The 13457-nt window shown below is 55.7% G+C and overlaps 1 protein-coding gene across 1 annotated transcript in view; it reads right to left on the bottom strand.

Moving 5' to 3' along the window:
* The window catches only part of CSPG4 (chondroitin sulfate proteoglycan 4), a 39889-nt gene extending 32463 nt beyond the window's left edge, over positions 1 to 7426 (bottom strand). Inside the window, exons 1-3 of the mRNA XM_040642633.1 lie at positions 7330 to 7426; positions 3759 to 3894; positions 3225 to 3289 (exon numbers count right to left, since the gene is read on the bottom strand). Of these exons, the coding sequence (XP_040498567.1) occupies positions 3225 to 3289; positions 3759 to 3894; positions 7330 to 7426 (298 nt within the window). The remainder of the gene's footprint in view (positions 1 to 3224; positions 3290 to 3758; positions 3895 to 7329) is intronic.
* Between the last annotated feature and the right edge of the window lie 6031 nt (positions 7427 to 13457).

Below are 13457 nucleotides of genomic sequence, written 5' to 3'. Positions count from 1 at the left end.
CAGCAGCCTATACACTTCCTCTGAAGGCTCCACGCACAGCCCGCTTCTCTCCTGCAGCCGCTGCCAGCCGCCTGGCCCACCTGGCAGCCCCCTCCACAGCCCCCAAGCGGACAGCACTGAAAGGCCCTTCTTGTCCTGCCCCGGAGGGCAGGCGAACGTCGGGTGGGGGATGGCTCAGTTAACCTTGGTTCTTGAACAACTTTTCCAGAGCCTGGGTGGGCTGGGCCAAGGGCCTGGCCTCTGCCCTGCCCCAGAGGCCCCAGGGCAGTGCTCACGAGCGCACACGCACACGTCTCCAGCATCACCGTTCCCCAGAGGATCCCTAGAGGCAGAAGAATCTACCCCAACACAATTCCTTGCACTTGATGGCTCCATGGTCCTGTTCTCTAGACACCCCGTCAGGTCAGAGTCCTCACCCGGGTAATGCAGGAAACCTCCCTACGGGGTACTCCTGCCCCACCCCCAGTCCTACTTCAACCCCCCACCTTCTGTCTTTCAGTCAGCTGTGCCAGGCCAGGTAAAAGGGATGGGAGCCACTGGCCCTGCAGGCTCCGTGCTCACTCCGACCTCTCAGTTTTACTCATGCTGTTCCCCCGACTGGAATGCCAAGTCCCCATCAGCTCAAACCCAGTCTGCCCCACTACTCGTCCCTCTGCTGAATGCCTCCCATAAGGGCTCAGAAGGAGCTGGACACCACATTGGCAGGGTGGCCCTAGCCTAAGCTCCCACACAGGCGGGGAGCTCCCTCAAAGCAGTGCTGGGGGCTCTTCCTGTGCTGCTGCAATTCTCTGTGGGACCTAGAGCACTGTGCTTCCTCCCTGGGGTCTCAGTTTCCCAGTCTGTACAACTAGAAACTTGGCCCAGATGGTCTCCAAGGGTGCTTGACTCCCAGGCCTCATGACCTAGATGTTCTGGAATGTTGATGAATGCAGGGGAAGCATCCCAGTGTGCCTCACTGATACCTGAGACCCCAAGGGCCTTTGGGGCTCAGGGTGTCCAAGGAGGGATGGGAACGATGCCTTCCTCAGGTGGGGGCTGACCCTACGCAGAGACCAGGAGAGGGTGCCGAGCCAGGCATAGTGATAGAGATGGATTGTTGGAGGGGAGCTCTACCTGGGAGGGGGAGAAGATTCAGCTCTCCATCCCCTCCCCATATCCAAATTCTTCCTAAAGGCAGAGATTGGCTTAACAATGTAAAACCCCACTGCTGCCATGCTACTCTCCTGCCTTAAAATCTTCGTTGGCTCCCTTTCGCCAAGAGGGCATAGTCTGTGGGCTGTATTCTGCCATTTAAGGATTCTGTGCCCCAGCCCAATGGCTCTTCCTGGCTGGTGCTCAAAATATGCCTTCTCAAGAAACAATTGTTGGAGAGGATGTGGAGAAAGGGGATCCCTCCTCCATTGTTGGTGGGAATGCAAGTTGGTACAGCCACTCTGGAAAACAGTGTGGAGGTCCCTTAAAAAGTTAAAAATTGAGCTACCCTATGATCCAGCCATTGCACTACTGGGTATTTACCCCAAAGATACAGACGTAGTGAAGAGAAGGGCCATATGCGCCCCAATGTTCATAGCAGCAATGTCCACAATAGCTAAATCGTGGAAGGAGCCGAGATGCCCTTCAACAGATGACTGGATTAAGAAGTTGTGGTCCATATATACGATGGAATATTACTCAGCTATCAGAAAGAACGAGTTCTCAACATTTGCTACAACATGGACGGCACTGGAGGAGATAATGCTAAGTGAAATAAGTCAAGCAGAGAAAGACAACTATCATATGATTTCTCTCATCTATGGAACATAAGAACTAGGATGATCAGTAGGGGAAGAAAGGGATAAAGAAAGGGGGGGTAATCAGAAGGAGGAATGAAACATGAGAGACTATGGACTATGAGAAACAAACTGAGGACTTCAGAGGGGAGGGGGGTGGGGGAATGGGATAGACCGGTGATGGGTAGTAAAGAGGGCACGTATTGCATGGTGCACTGGGTGTTATACAGAACTAATGAATCATTGAGCCTTACATCGGAAACCGGGGATGTACTGTATGGTGACTAACATAATATAATAAAAAATCATTAAAAAAAAAATATGCCTTCTAACCAGGCTGCTGGTCTTCCTGTCTCCACATGTTCTTCTCACATCCACCTCAGTGCCTTTGCTCAGGCTGAGCTCCTGCCTAGGTTACTGACGCCCTTCCCATCTTTCAAGGCTTGGCTCTAGGATCACCGTCTGGGCCGCCCCAGCTTGCCTGGCAATTTCTCTTCTCCATGCTATTCATCTGGATCTTTGCAGACATGACAGGAATTGCTATTTGAGTTTTAATTTGCTTTTCTACCTCCTGAATGAGTTCAGGTTCAGCCCATTCATTTCCGTGTACTCCTCACTGCTCAGCACAATGCTTGCACACTGTTGGTGCTGAGAGGTATTTGAGTATAGCTCTCAGTTGAAGCCCAAGGAGATGGGGGTGCTTGTCTGGAGGCTGGATAAGCAGCCCACTACAGTCACCCCAGATGGCCCCTTCCCACCTTTCCAGAGGCCCAACCCATCACCCAGGCCCTGAGACTTTGAAGGAGGGGGTCCCTGGGAATAGGAGCAGAGAGCCTGGGGATCCAGCTCTGACTCACCCCAGTGGGGGGGGGGGGTCCTCCCCTGACTCATTTCCCTCTGGGTACCTCGTGATGCTGTCCGTTAGAGCTGTCTTCCCCATCTAATGGGGAGGAGGGTGTGGCCTGGGCCCCTGGAGGGCAGAATCAGGCCCTTCTTCTGCTCAGAGTTGCTCTTGGGAATGGTCCCGAAAGATGTAGGCTGAAGCACTGATTCATGCATGGGTAGTAATGACTGATGGGCCCTGCGGCCACAGTTCTTATGGCATAACTAAACCAGGCCTTGACTCAAGGAAGAATGCTGTCATGGCGGGATTTCTGGCATGTAACAGAGAGGAGACACATCCTAGCACCCTCAGAAGGTGAACTGTCACTCAGTCTCTGCTGGGGTCAAGCACCAATGCCTGGGACAGGGAAGTGCGGCGGGGTTGCCCAGGGCTGTCTGGGGGACAGGCTCCTGCGGGGGTGTGGGACATCTGAAGGGCTCTAGGAGGCTGAGAAGTGGGTGGTCCCGTCTGTCACTAACCAGGCCTTCTGAGTTAGGAGAGGGGGCTGAGGAGACAGGAGCGAGAGAGGAAGGCAGGAGGAAGTTGGTGGTGAAGAGGCCATACGAATTTACCTGGGGGCAAGGAAGGGGGCCCCGAGCTGTTGGAGGAGGCCAGGGGAGGCTGCAGGCTGCCCAGGCTGAGGTACAGGGGGGGTCCCACATAGGGTGCGGCAGGGCGGCTCCCTCCCCATTTCTCGCCTTGCAGCACGCCCCATTCCTGGCCTGGGTGGCTGAGGCTGGGCTACTGGCTTCTTGCTGTCACAGAGTATCCTTTGGGCACCAGGGCAGTCCCTGGAAGCCCAGACAGCATTGGGTGGCCCCCTGGTTTTAGCGGACAATCCTGCACAGAGCCACACCCTAGACAATCCGACTGGGGCCAACCTCAGATAGTCAGAGCCCGCAGAAGCCCCGGAGGGAGAGCTATCACTGGGGATCCTGCTTCGATCCCGCAGCGGAACTCCCAGAGAGCCCAATCTGGAGGAAGAGAAGTGCAGCCCCCTCGTCTCCCAGTCTGGGGGTGACTTCTGGGCCCTCCTGTCCCATTTTTCTACCCAAGGAGCCCCCCACAGCTCCGGCCAGGCCGGTGGTCTCAGGCCCCTTACTCACCTGCAGATGAGGATCTGGCCAACATAGCCAAGGTCAAAGCCAGGGCCAGGGCAGGAGCTGGAGGCGCAGGCTGCTGGCCCCAGCGCATCACGGCGGGCTGTGCGGCAGGATTTGCGAGGAGCCGGCAGTCGGGAGCCTGGACACCAGAGCAAAGGCGGGAGCTGAGAAGCCTGGAAGGCTGGCTCCACGGACTCGGACTCAGGCTGGGGCTCTGGAGCAGCCCGCCGCCGCTGCCTTACTTAACTCTGGGGGCGGGGCAGGCGCCAGCCCGCGCTCCGGTTTCAGGACGGGGCTCCCCCGTTGGCCCCCCTCACCCCCAACTTTCTTAAAGGGCCCGTGCTGGGCTGCTCCTCCCCATGCAGGGGTGAGGAGACCCTTACAGCTCCGTTAGATCCAGGCCCCACCCTGCGGATTTGGGACAAAGTCCCAGAGGAGCCTAGACCCTCAGAGCTCTGACCCAAGGGCTCCAGGAGACCTCCTCTGGGAGGAGAACTGAGCTGGGCTAGCCCCCTCACTTCTCTTTCTCCTGCCCTTGGAAGGATGGGTGTGTGTGTGTGTGTGTGTGTGCGTGCGTGTGTGTGTGTGTGTGTGTGTGTGTGTGTATGTATACGCTCCGGGCCTAGGAGGACAGACGCCTACCACCACACAGACTGCTTTTGGGCTGCTTTCCTCTAAGGTCTCCTCGGGACTCCATTTGGACAGAGAGGCACCAGCCTGGAGTTCTGCTCTGTGTCCCCTGGCATTGTGACCTTGGCCTTCTCTGCCCTGCACAGCCTCATTTTCCAGTCTACAAAGGAGAGATGTTCTAGACTCTCCCACAAGGCAGGAGGGATTCTCAACCCCAGAGTATCATTTGCCTCAAAATAACCCTATAAGGTGGGTGAGAACCACTCCCTATCCCCCCTCCCCCATTTTACGGAGGAGAAAACCGGCTCAGAGCTGGAAGTGGTTCCAGCTGGAAGTGGTTCCTACAAGGCCCTAGGTGGAGCGTAGCTCCCTGGCCCTTTGGGACGAGGACCCTGGGCCTCCTAACTCCTGAATCCCAGTGTTTCAACTTCCTGGGGCTACCGCCTGCAAGGGGCCCTGCACGAGCTCCTCCCTAACAGCTTCAGGCTGGGGTCCTGCTCCTCTAGACCCCTCCGAGGCAACAACGGCAACATCGTCAGCCTCGCCCCAAACAGGAGGAGAAAGGGCAATACTACCACAGTACTTCCAGCACGCAGAGCCTCTGCCTGCTCTGTGCCTGGCCTCAGCTTCTCTGCCTAGCAGATGGGTAAAAGAGCACCCCCACGGGCTGTTCCCTCCCTTCTTTCATCAGAATCCCTCTTTCGCCCCCCCCCCGTGGCTCAGCGGGTTAAGTGTTGGCTTTCGGCTCAGGTCATGATCACAGGGTCCTGGGACGCTCAGCGGGGAGTCTGCTTCTCCCTCTCCCTCTGCCGCCGCTCCCCCAAGCTCATGCTCTCTCTCTCTCAAATAAATAAATAAAATCTTAAAAATAAAAAAAGAATCCCTCTTTCACACCTGCCTGCTTTGGCCCAACTCCACCCCAACAGCTCTCTCTTCCCAGCCCCTCCTCACCTTAAAATTTTTTTATAATTAATTACAGTGTAATATCAGTTGCAGGTGTGCAATATAGTGATTCAGCACCTGGGTGCATCACCTGGTGCTCATCACAGCACACGCGCTCCTTAATCCCATCACCTGTTTACCTTATTCCCCACCCAGCTCCTCGCTGGCAACCATCAGTTTGTTCTCTATAGTTAGGAGTCTGTTTCTTGGTTCCTCTCTCTCTCTTTTTCCCTTTGCTCGTTTGTTTCTTAAATTTGTTTCTGTTTCTTCAATTCCACATATGAGTGAGACCATACGGTATTTGTCTTTCTCTGACTTATTTCATTTAGCGTCACACCCCAGCTCCATCCAGGTTGTTGCAAATGGTGAGATTTCCTTCCTTTTGATGGCTGAGTACTAGTCCACTGCACGTGCCCACCAGCTCTTCTTTATCCACTCGTCAGTCCATGGGCACCCGGGCTGCCTCCATGTCCTGCAGGTATAATGTGGCAGTAAACTCAGGGGTGCGTATATCCTTTCACATTCATGTCTCTGTTTTCTTCTTCCTGGCAGCAGAAATACCGGGTCTCAGAGGTTCTGTGGTTCTGCACAGCTGAATACCTGGAAGTGGAAATACTGCATTAGGGTACTTCTATTTTGAGTTTTTTGAGGAAACCATGCTGTTTTCCAGAGTGTTCAGGCCCTTGACCAGCAACTCTCCCACCATGTGTACAACCCTTCACAGTTTGCCACAAAATTAAGCCCCATTTTGCAGATGAAGAAGCTGAGGCTGAGAGCGATCGAGGGCCTTGAGCAAGTCTACACTGCTGCAGAGAGGTGGAACCGGGTCTTTGACGGCAAGCCTGGTGTTCTTACCACACAGCGCAGCGTGCTGGTGCCGTGTCGTGTGGTGGTTGTGAGTACTGACCTCGAACCCAGGCCCTGAGTTCGAATCCCAGCTCTCCTACTTGGCTGTCCAACTTTGAACAAGTTGCTTCACGTCTCTTGTGGCTCAGTTTTCTCATTTGTAGAACTGGGCTAGTGAGGGTTAAATGCATTCATGTAGCTCATGCGCCTAGCCCAGGGGCTCGCATGCAGCAGGCGCTCCACCAACACATGTCTTTTCTCTTCCTTCTCTGTAGCCCTCACAGTTTGTACACCGCTCCACACTTATCACCTCCCCTGATGAGAGCTCAGTCCCTTAAGGACTGAACTTTCCCGCCAGAGGCAGCTGCATACAGTAGGTGCTCAATAAATGTGCACTGAGGTTGACTAAGAAGCCAGTGCTGCTGTTCTGTGGGGTTTTGGCAAATGGAAGAACTCCCGTCTGGTTCACCCTAGGAGGCCTGGGGCGGGGCTGTACTCAGCTGGTCTCCGGTGGCAATAAAGCCATTGATTCCACAACTTGTCCCTGTCTTTCCTTCCCCCACCCCCAAGTCAGCAAGGCACCTGGTCCTTGTTAGGGGCTAATTACTGGCCAAGTGTGGGCCTAGGGTTGGGGGCACTGCTGGGAAGACTGTGTTTGGAGGAAAAAGAGCTTTTTTTTTAGGAATGAAAAAAGAAGAGAAGTCTTCTGCTTCTTTATGAATCAAACACTTGGGTGGAGACTTCTACCCACCCCATTGCCCTCCCCTCCCTCCCCTCCTTCCCTTTCCCCATCTTCTCTCCCCCATCCCTACCCCCACCCCCACGCACATTTACCCACCACTACCAGGAGTCCTTTGTGGGGCCTCCAGACGGAGTTCCCGCCCACAGCCCGCAGCCCAGGGTCAAGTCAGGATTCGCACGGGCCTTCCCCTGCCTTGTTGCTAGCTAGGGAGAGAAACACAGGCCCGGGAAAACAGTGGCAAGCAGCGCAGCGGTCGTAACCCACGCTTCTCTGCTGGGGCTTCCCAGTTTACAAAACATTCACCTGGTCTCTTGACAACCCTGGGAAGCATGCATGTTGGGGGCTAGTGTTCCCTTTGCACTGATGAGAACACTGAGGCTCTAGCGGACACGGGATGCTGGGGCTCAAGCATACGCAGGTTGCCCTTTGTCCAGCCTGCACCCAGGGCCGGAAGCCCGGGGTGGTGCCGAGTGATGTCATGCCAGCAGACTGGCAGAAAGTTGAGGCCCATGTTGCTTTGGGGTTGATCCCTGACCATCTCCTCTCTCTCAAGAGCAGAGGTGGTTGGAGCCGGCAGTGGCTGCTCCTCCCTTGTCCCCTCCCTGGCCTCCTCAGCATGCCTCCCTGGGTCCCTGAAGGCCGGGTCCAGAGCAGAGCGGCCCAGGGCCTCCCTGGCATCCTCCTGGCTCAGGCCTTCTTCCTCTTCTTTCCAGTCTTTGCCATGAACTCCTCTGGCTTAGGCTGGCCAGCTGCCCTTGGTGGCCATCCCTGACCGTCCCTGCCTCCCTGGCCATATCTCACCCTCCTCCAGGAAGCCCTCCCAGTCCTTCCTGCCTTTCCACAACTCCCTGGAATAGTGCTCTCTGAATTCTCCTAGTGGCTCCCAAGGCAAGTCTAGCCGGGTCAGGAGGTCTCCCCAGCCCCTCTACGAACTCCTTCTCAGCAAAGCATGGGACAGCTTTCAGGGCAGGGAGGCAGGAAACTCAGAATGCACTTGAAGACTGAAGAAGGATGTCCACAACTCAGCTGAAGGAGGATTCAGGGTGTTCTGAAGCTTCAGGGACCTGTGGTATGTGCTGCCTCAGTTTCTCTAAGTGATCTGCCTCTGTGAGAACAAGACAACAGCACGCCCAGCATCGCCCACTTTCCTGCCAACAGAGTTCAGCTAGGATGCTGGCCAGGCACTCCTGGTCACACTTACCCTCTGTCTTCCTGGACTCGGTGCCGGCTCTGGCAGCAGCTACGGCTTGGTCCTGCCCTGGCCAACGCCGGGCCCTCTGAGTGCCTCTGTGTTTTGCACTCTGACCACAGGGCTCCACCCAGGGAACCTGTGGCCAAAGCCAGCTTGCTGGTAAATGGCGGGTGCTTATGCCCTAGAGGGGGTGGTGTCTGTGCTGGGGTGTACTCCCACTGCCCAGGTCCTGCCCTTTGGGAATCAACCTTCTGCTGTGAAGGGCATAGAACCCAGGCCGCTACTGTGCAAGGGGACACGGGTTTTGGGCCCCAGCTCTGTGGCCCCGTAGTCTTGTGGCCAGGGCCTCTCAGGCCTGGCCTTCTGACTAGGGGCCTCTGCTAGGAGGGGTCTTCCTGGCTGGAGGCATCCGTGGGGCTCCTGTAAGGGTGGGCAGCCGGGCCCAGGAGGGGCGGAGGCAGCGATTCCCAACAATTACACAATTCAGGAGCTGAGAAGTTGTGTGTGCTGTCCTCAGGAGCCAGCTGTGGGTGGGAGGCTGGTGGCGGGGCTTTGCCCTCAGCGGGAGCGGGAGTGGGCTTTGAGCCACGCCCAAGCCCAAGCCCTATCGGGGAGACAGGGGGGAGGGGTGGTGTAGGATCCCCTCAGGGTCTCCGGTCGGGGCAGGCCACACCATGTCCACAAAAGCCTGTGGCTTCGGTGGCTATGAGCAGCTGGCCACAGCTGACTCCCCTGGGGTTGTGCTATTTCTAAATATTGGCTCATGCTGTTAACCCCTGCTGCGCTGCACCAGGAGACCCTGGCTGCCTGGAGAGAGTGTGTCTGGGAGGCGGAATGAAGATTTCCCGTTTGGATGGAAAATTTGTGAACACACTTGCTCAGAGCCTGGCCTTTGGGGGCTAGGGCAGGGCTCCTGAAAGAGGGATGGAAGTACCGGCTCAGGACGGAAACGAGGCTGGCGACGGGCGTTGGGAGATGTGGGTCTGAGCTGGCAGCTGGGCAGGGCAGTGGAAAGAATGTCGGCATAGGAGCCAGCGGTCCGGTTCTGCCAAGCCTCTTCTGTGTGGCCTCAGGCGAGTCACCTCACGTCCCTGCGCCTCTTCTCTCACCTGTAAATCGTAGAGCCGCTGTGGTGTCTGATGGTGTTTTCCAGCAGACGTGGGCCTTTCTACACTGCGAAGGGGCAGTGCCCGGTGGTTATGGTGATGGCAGTTGTTGATGCCAGGGTCCTGCCATCTGCACGACCCCCAGGAGTCCCCTGAAGGAAAGGCAAGACTGACAACCAAGAGGCAGCCGGAGCGAGCTGGCCGGCTGCCTCAGCCGGAGTGGGCTCAGTGTGCACGCACCTTACATGAGGACATAGTTTGCAGTGCAGCCTCTTGGGGCCCCCCTGGCTTGCTGTCCGGGTGCAGTGAAAACCCGTGGTAGCCAGCCTCCAAGACGGCCCTCCACGGTCGCCAGCTCTGGTGTTCAACCTTCGTCTGGCCACTCCCACATGGAACAGGGCTGAGCTGCAAGGCCCCTAAGAACTGTGGCAGTGACTGAGTGGGACCTCCAAGGCGAGGTCATAAAAGATATGGCAGCTTCCGGGGCGCCTGGGTGGCTTGTCGGTGAAGCGTCTGCCTTCAGCTCAAGTCATGATCCTGGGATCGAGCCCCACATCAGGCTCCCTGCTCGGCGGGGAGCCTGCTTCTCTCTCTGCCGCTGCTCCCCCTGCTTGTGCTCTCTCTCTCCCTCCCTCTCTCTTTCTCTCTCTCTCTGACAAATAAACAAAATCTTTGAAAGATACGGCAGCTTCTGACTGCTCGCTCTGGGGCAAGCCGGCCACCATGACTGAGGGGCCTGTGGAGGCCCTACAGGGGGAGGAACTGGGGTCTTCTGCCAACAGCCAGCCCCAGCTTACCACTCATCTTGGAAGTGGGTCTGCCAGCATCCATCAAACTCCAGAGGACCAAGGCCCTCACTGACCTCTTGGCTGCTGTCTCATAAGAGATGGGGAGCCCACACCATCCCCCTGAGCCGCTTGTGAACTCCTCACCCACAGAAACTATGCGCAATAGTTAATGTTTATTGCTTTATTAAGCTCTTAGGTTTGGGGATAATTTGTTACGCAGCAGCTGATAACTGATGCAAATCTGTGCAAGTGTAAGTGCTAGTCCAGGGAGTCTGACTGCGCTGCGGCTGGGACTCCGAAAGTAGGGCTCTGCTCCCACGAGGAGGGACCTTTTCTTGATCAGTCAATGGTTCGACTCATTCATTCATCCAACAAATCTTTCTTTTCCTTTTATTAAGATTTATTTATTTATTTTAGAGAGAGAGCGAGAGAGAGCAAATGGGAGGAGGGGCAGAGGGAGAAAGACCAGGAGACGCCACGCTGAGTGTGGAGCCTGATGCGGGGCTCGATTCCAGGACCCTGAGATCATGACCTGAACTGAAATCAAGAGTCAGACGCTTAACTGACTGAGCCACCCAGGCGCCCCTCAACAAATACTTCTGAAGTACTTACCATATATGTCAGTGCTAGGCTGGGCCTGGGGACACAAGACTAAATGGCAGGGTCCTGCCTGGGGGAGCTTGCAGGCTCCCCAGAGGGACGCGGTGACTGTTGGATATGGACAGTAAGGATGAGGGAGATGTCTGTGACGAGCCCAGCTTTCCAGTTTGGGCCCGTGGATGGCTGGTGGCATCGTTGCTTGTGATAAATGTGGGTAGATGACATCTCGGGAGAGAAGCTTTGGGGATGTTGGTCTTGAGGTTTGTGAGAAATCCAGTGACACCGTGTAGGCTGTCAGATATGTGGGCTGAAAGCCCCTGGGAAGGCCCGGGCCAGAGGCATGTCCGTTTGGGAACCGTTGCAGAGCAGACAGAGGGACTGAAGCAGCGGGAGGGCGGGCTGCCCGGGCGAGAGGAGGGCGGGGTAAGACCACGGGAAGGCCCAGAACTGAACCCTGAGACACTAACGGTTTTTCTTTCAACTTTTTGTTTTGACATAATTTCAGACTTACAGAAAAGCAGTGAGTCCATTACAAATATTTCCCACGTACTCTTCACCTAGATTTCCCGAATGTTAATATTTTACCAGATCTTAAATTCTTTTCTATGTATATACATGGTTTTTCCTGAGCTAGTCCAGAGTGAGCTGCGGACGTGATGCGCCTTCATCCTTATATACCCCAGTGGCTCTTTCCTTTTTAAAATTTTTTGATTAGTTTTTAAAGATTTATTTATTTGAGAGAGACAGAGAGAGAGAGTACAAGTGGGAGGGAGGAGCAGCCTGACACAGGGCTCGATCCCAGGACCCTGGCATCATGATCTGAGCTGAAGGCAGATGCTTAACCGACTGAGCCACCCAGGCGCCCCATCCAGTGGCTCTTTCCTAAGAATGAGGACCTTCTCTTTCATAATCAGACAACAATGATCAAAATCAGGAAATTAACATTGGTATCTTATTTTAACCAGCTACAGACCTTTGTCCCATTTTGCCAATTTCCCCAATAATACCCTTGACAGCAAAGGAGAATCCTGGCTACTCTATTGCATTCAGTTGTCCTTCTATTAATCTGGGAAAGTTCTTTCCTTCGATGTTTCTTTGTCTATCATGACATTGCCATTTTCGGCAAGTACAGACCAGTTTTTGGTAAAGTGAATCTTGACTTGAGTTTATGTGTTTTCTTCATACCTAGGTTCGGGTCACGCGTCCGAGGCAGGAACAGCCCAGAAGTGATGTGGTGCCTTCTCGGTGCGTCCTCTGGGAGGTACACCGCATTTCTCTGCCCCACTGTTGGCGATGTTAATTTACATCACGTGGTTGAGGTGAGGCCTGCCAGCATTCTCCCTGTAAAGTGACTGTTTTTCCCTTTGCAATTAATAAACTCAAGCCAACGTTGAAAGGTCAGGTTGAGGAGGAAGAGCCAGGAGGAGAGCTTGTGAAGGGGCAGTGGGGACATGGGAGCAAGACCAGAACAGCTCGGAGTGGGGAAGAGGTGCTGAAGGGAGGGCGTGGCCGGTCATTGGGTCCCGGCAGGCGGGAGGCCAGTCCGATGGGGGTGAGAAGTGTCCATTGGCTGCAGCTTCCCCAGCAGGTCGTCGTCTAGGTGGAGCGATGGCCTGGAGCCAGCCTGTGGAACAGAAGTGCAAGAAGAGGGCGAGAATAGAGACAACAGGGAAAACGCTTCTCGGGGGAGGTTTGTCTGGATGGGGCAGAGGGATACAGGCCATGGAGGAGACGTGTGTGTGTGTGTGTGTGTGTGTGTGTGTGTGTCTGTGTGTGTGTGTGTGTCTGCGTGTCTGTGTGTGTGTATGTGTCTGCGTGTATGTGTGTGTGTCTCTGTGTGTGTGTGTCTGTGTATGTGTGTGTGTCTGTGTCTGCATGTATGTGTGTGTCTGTGTATGTGTGTGCGTGTGTCTGTGTGTCTGTGTGTGTGTCTATGTGTGTGTGTCTCTGTGTGTGTGTACGTGTGTGTGTGCGTGCATCAGAGAGATGGTTTCTGATACGTGGAAGGGACAGAGGGTGTGGAGAGCCTGATGGGAGGGGACCACATGAAAGGTCAACCATCTCTGGTTGCGCAGAGGGAATGGAAGAAGCCTTGGGGGGTCCTCCTGAGCCGCAGGAGGCAGTGGGAGCCGGTGGTCCCGATGGCGTGGTGGGGTGGGTTTGGCTCAGAGTCCAGTCTGCTGGCCTGTTTCCTCTGCTAAGGAGGAGGTGCAGGGGACTGAAAGGAGGGCTGGCCATGCAGAGGGAAATGAGTGATGTTAGACATGACCTCTGGAGAGAGGACGAGAGCAAGCTGACCAGTGTGGAGATGGGCAGTGGGGGGTGTGGAGACAAGTCCGGGGTTCGGAGACCATGATGTGAATCCCAAAGGCTTTTCACTGCCTGCTGCAGGCAGACAAGACAGACCTGGGGACTCGGGTGGGGTTTCCCAGGACGGCAGCGGGACTCGGAGGACAGTGAAGAAGGCAGGAGGGGATGGAAGGAGAGGGAGAAGGAGCGCTGGAAGCGGTGGGGTCTCGGTGCTAGCAGGGGATTTGTACAGTCAGAGTAGCAGGGTGACAGGATGTCAGCCAGAGCGGCAGTCCACAGGGAGGCACAGGGTCAGCGCTGTGGGCGGTGGTGAGCAGCTCAGGCTGTGCTGGGGAGAGGGGCTGCGAGGGCGTGGAGGGGAGGTACTTGGAGAGGCGGGGGTCTGGGAACTGGGAGGCCGAGGGACAGGTGGTCCCCAGGGAAGCCTCACTCACCCGGTGCTGGCAGGGGCGGGGCGGGTGGGGAAGAAGGTCATGAGCCAGGGCCGCCAGGTTTACAAGTCAGAAGAGATGGCTGCTCTGAACAGACGGGGGGGGGGGGGGGGGG

Source organism: Ursus maritimus, unplaced genomic scaffold (assembly GCF_017311325.1).
Source record: "Ursus maritimus isolate PB19 unplaced genomic scaffold, ASM1731132v1 scaffold_27, whole genome shotgun sequence".
NCBI lineage: Eukaryota > Metazoa > Chordata > Mammalia > Carnivora > Ursidae > Ursus > Ursus maritimus.
This window is presented reverse-complemented; position numbering and strand designations above follow the sequence as displayed.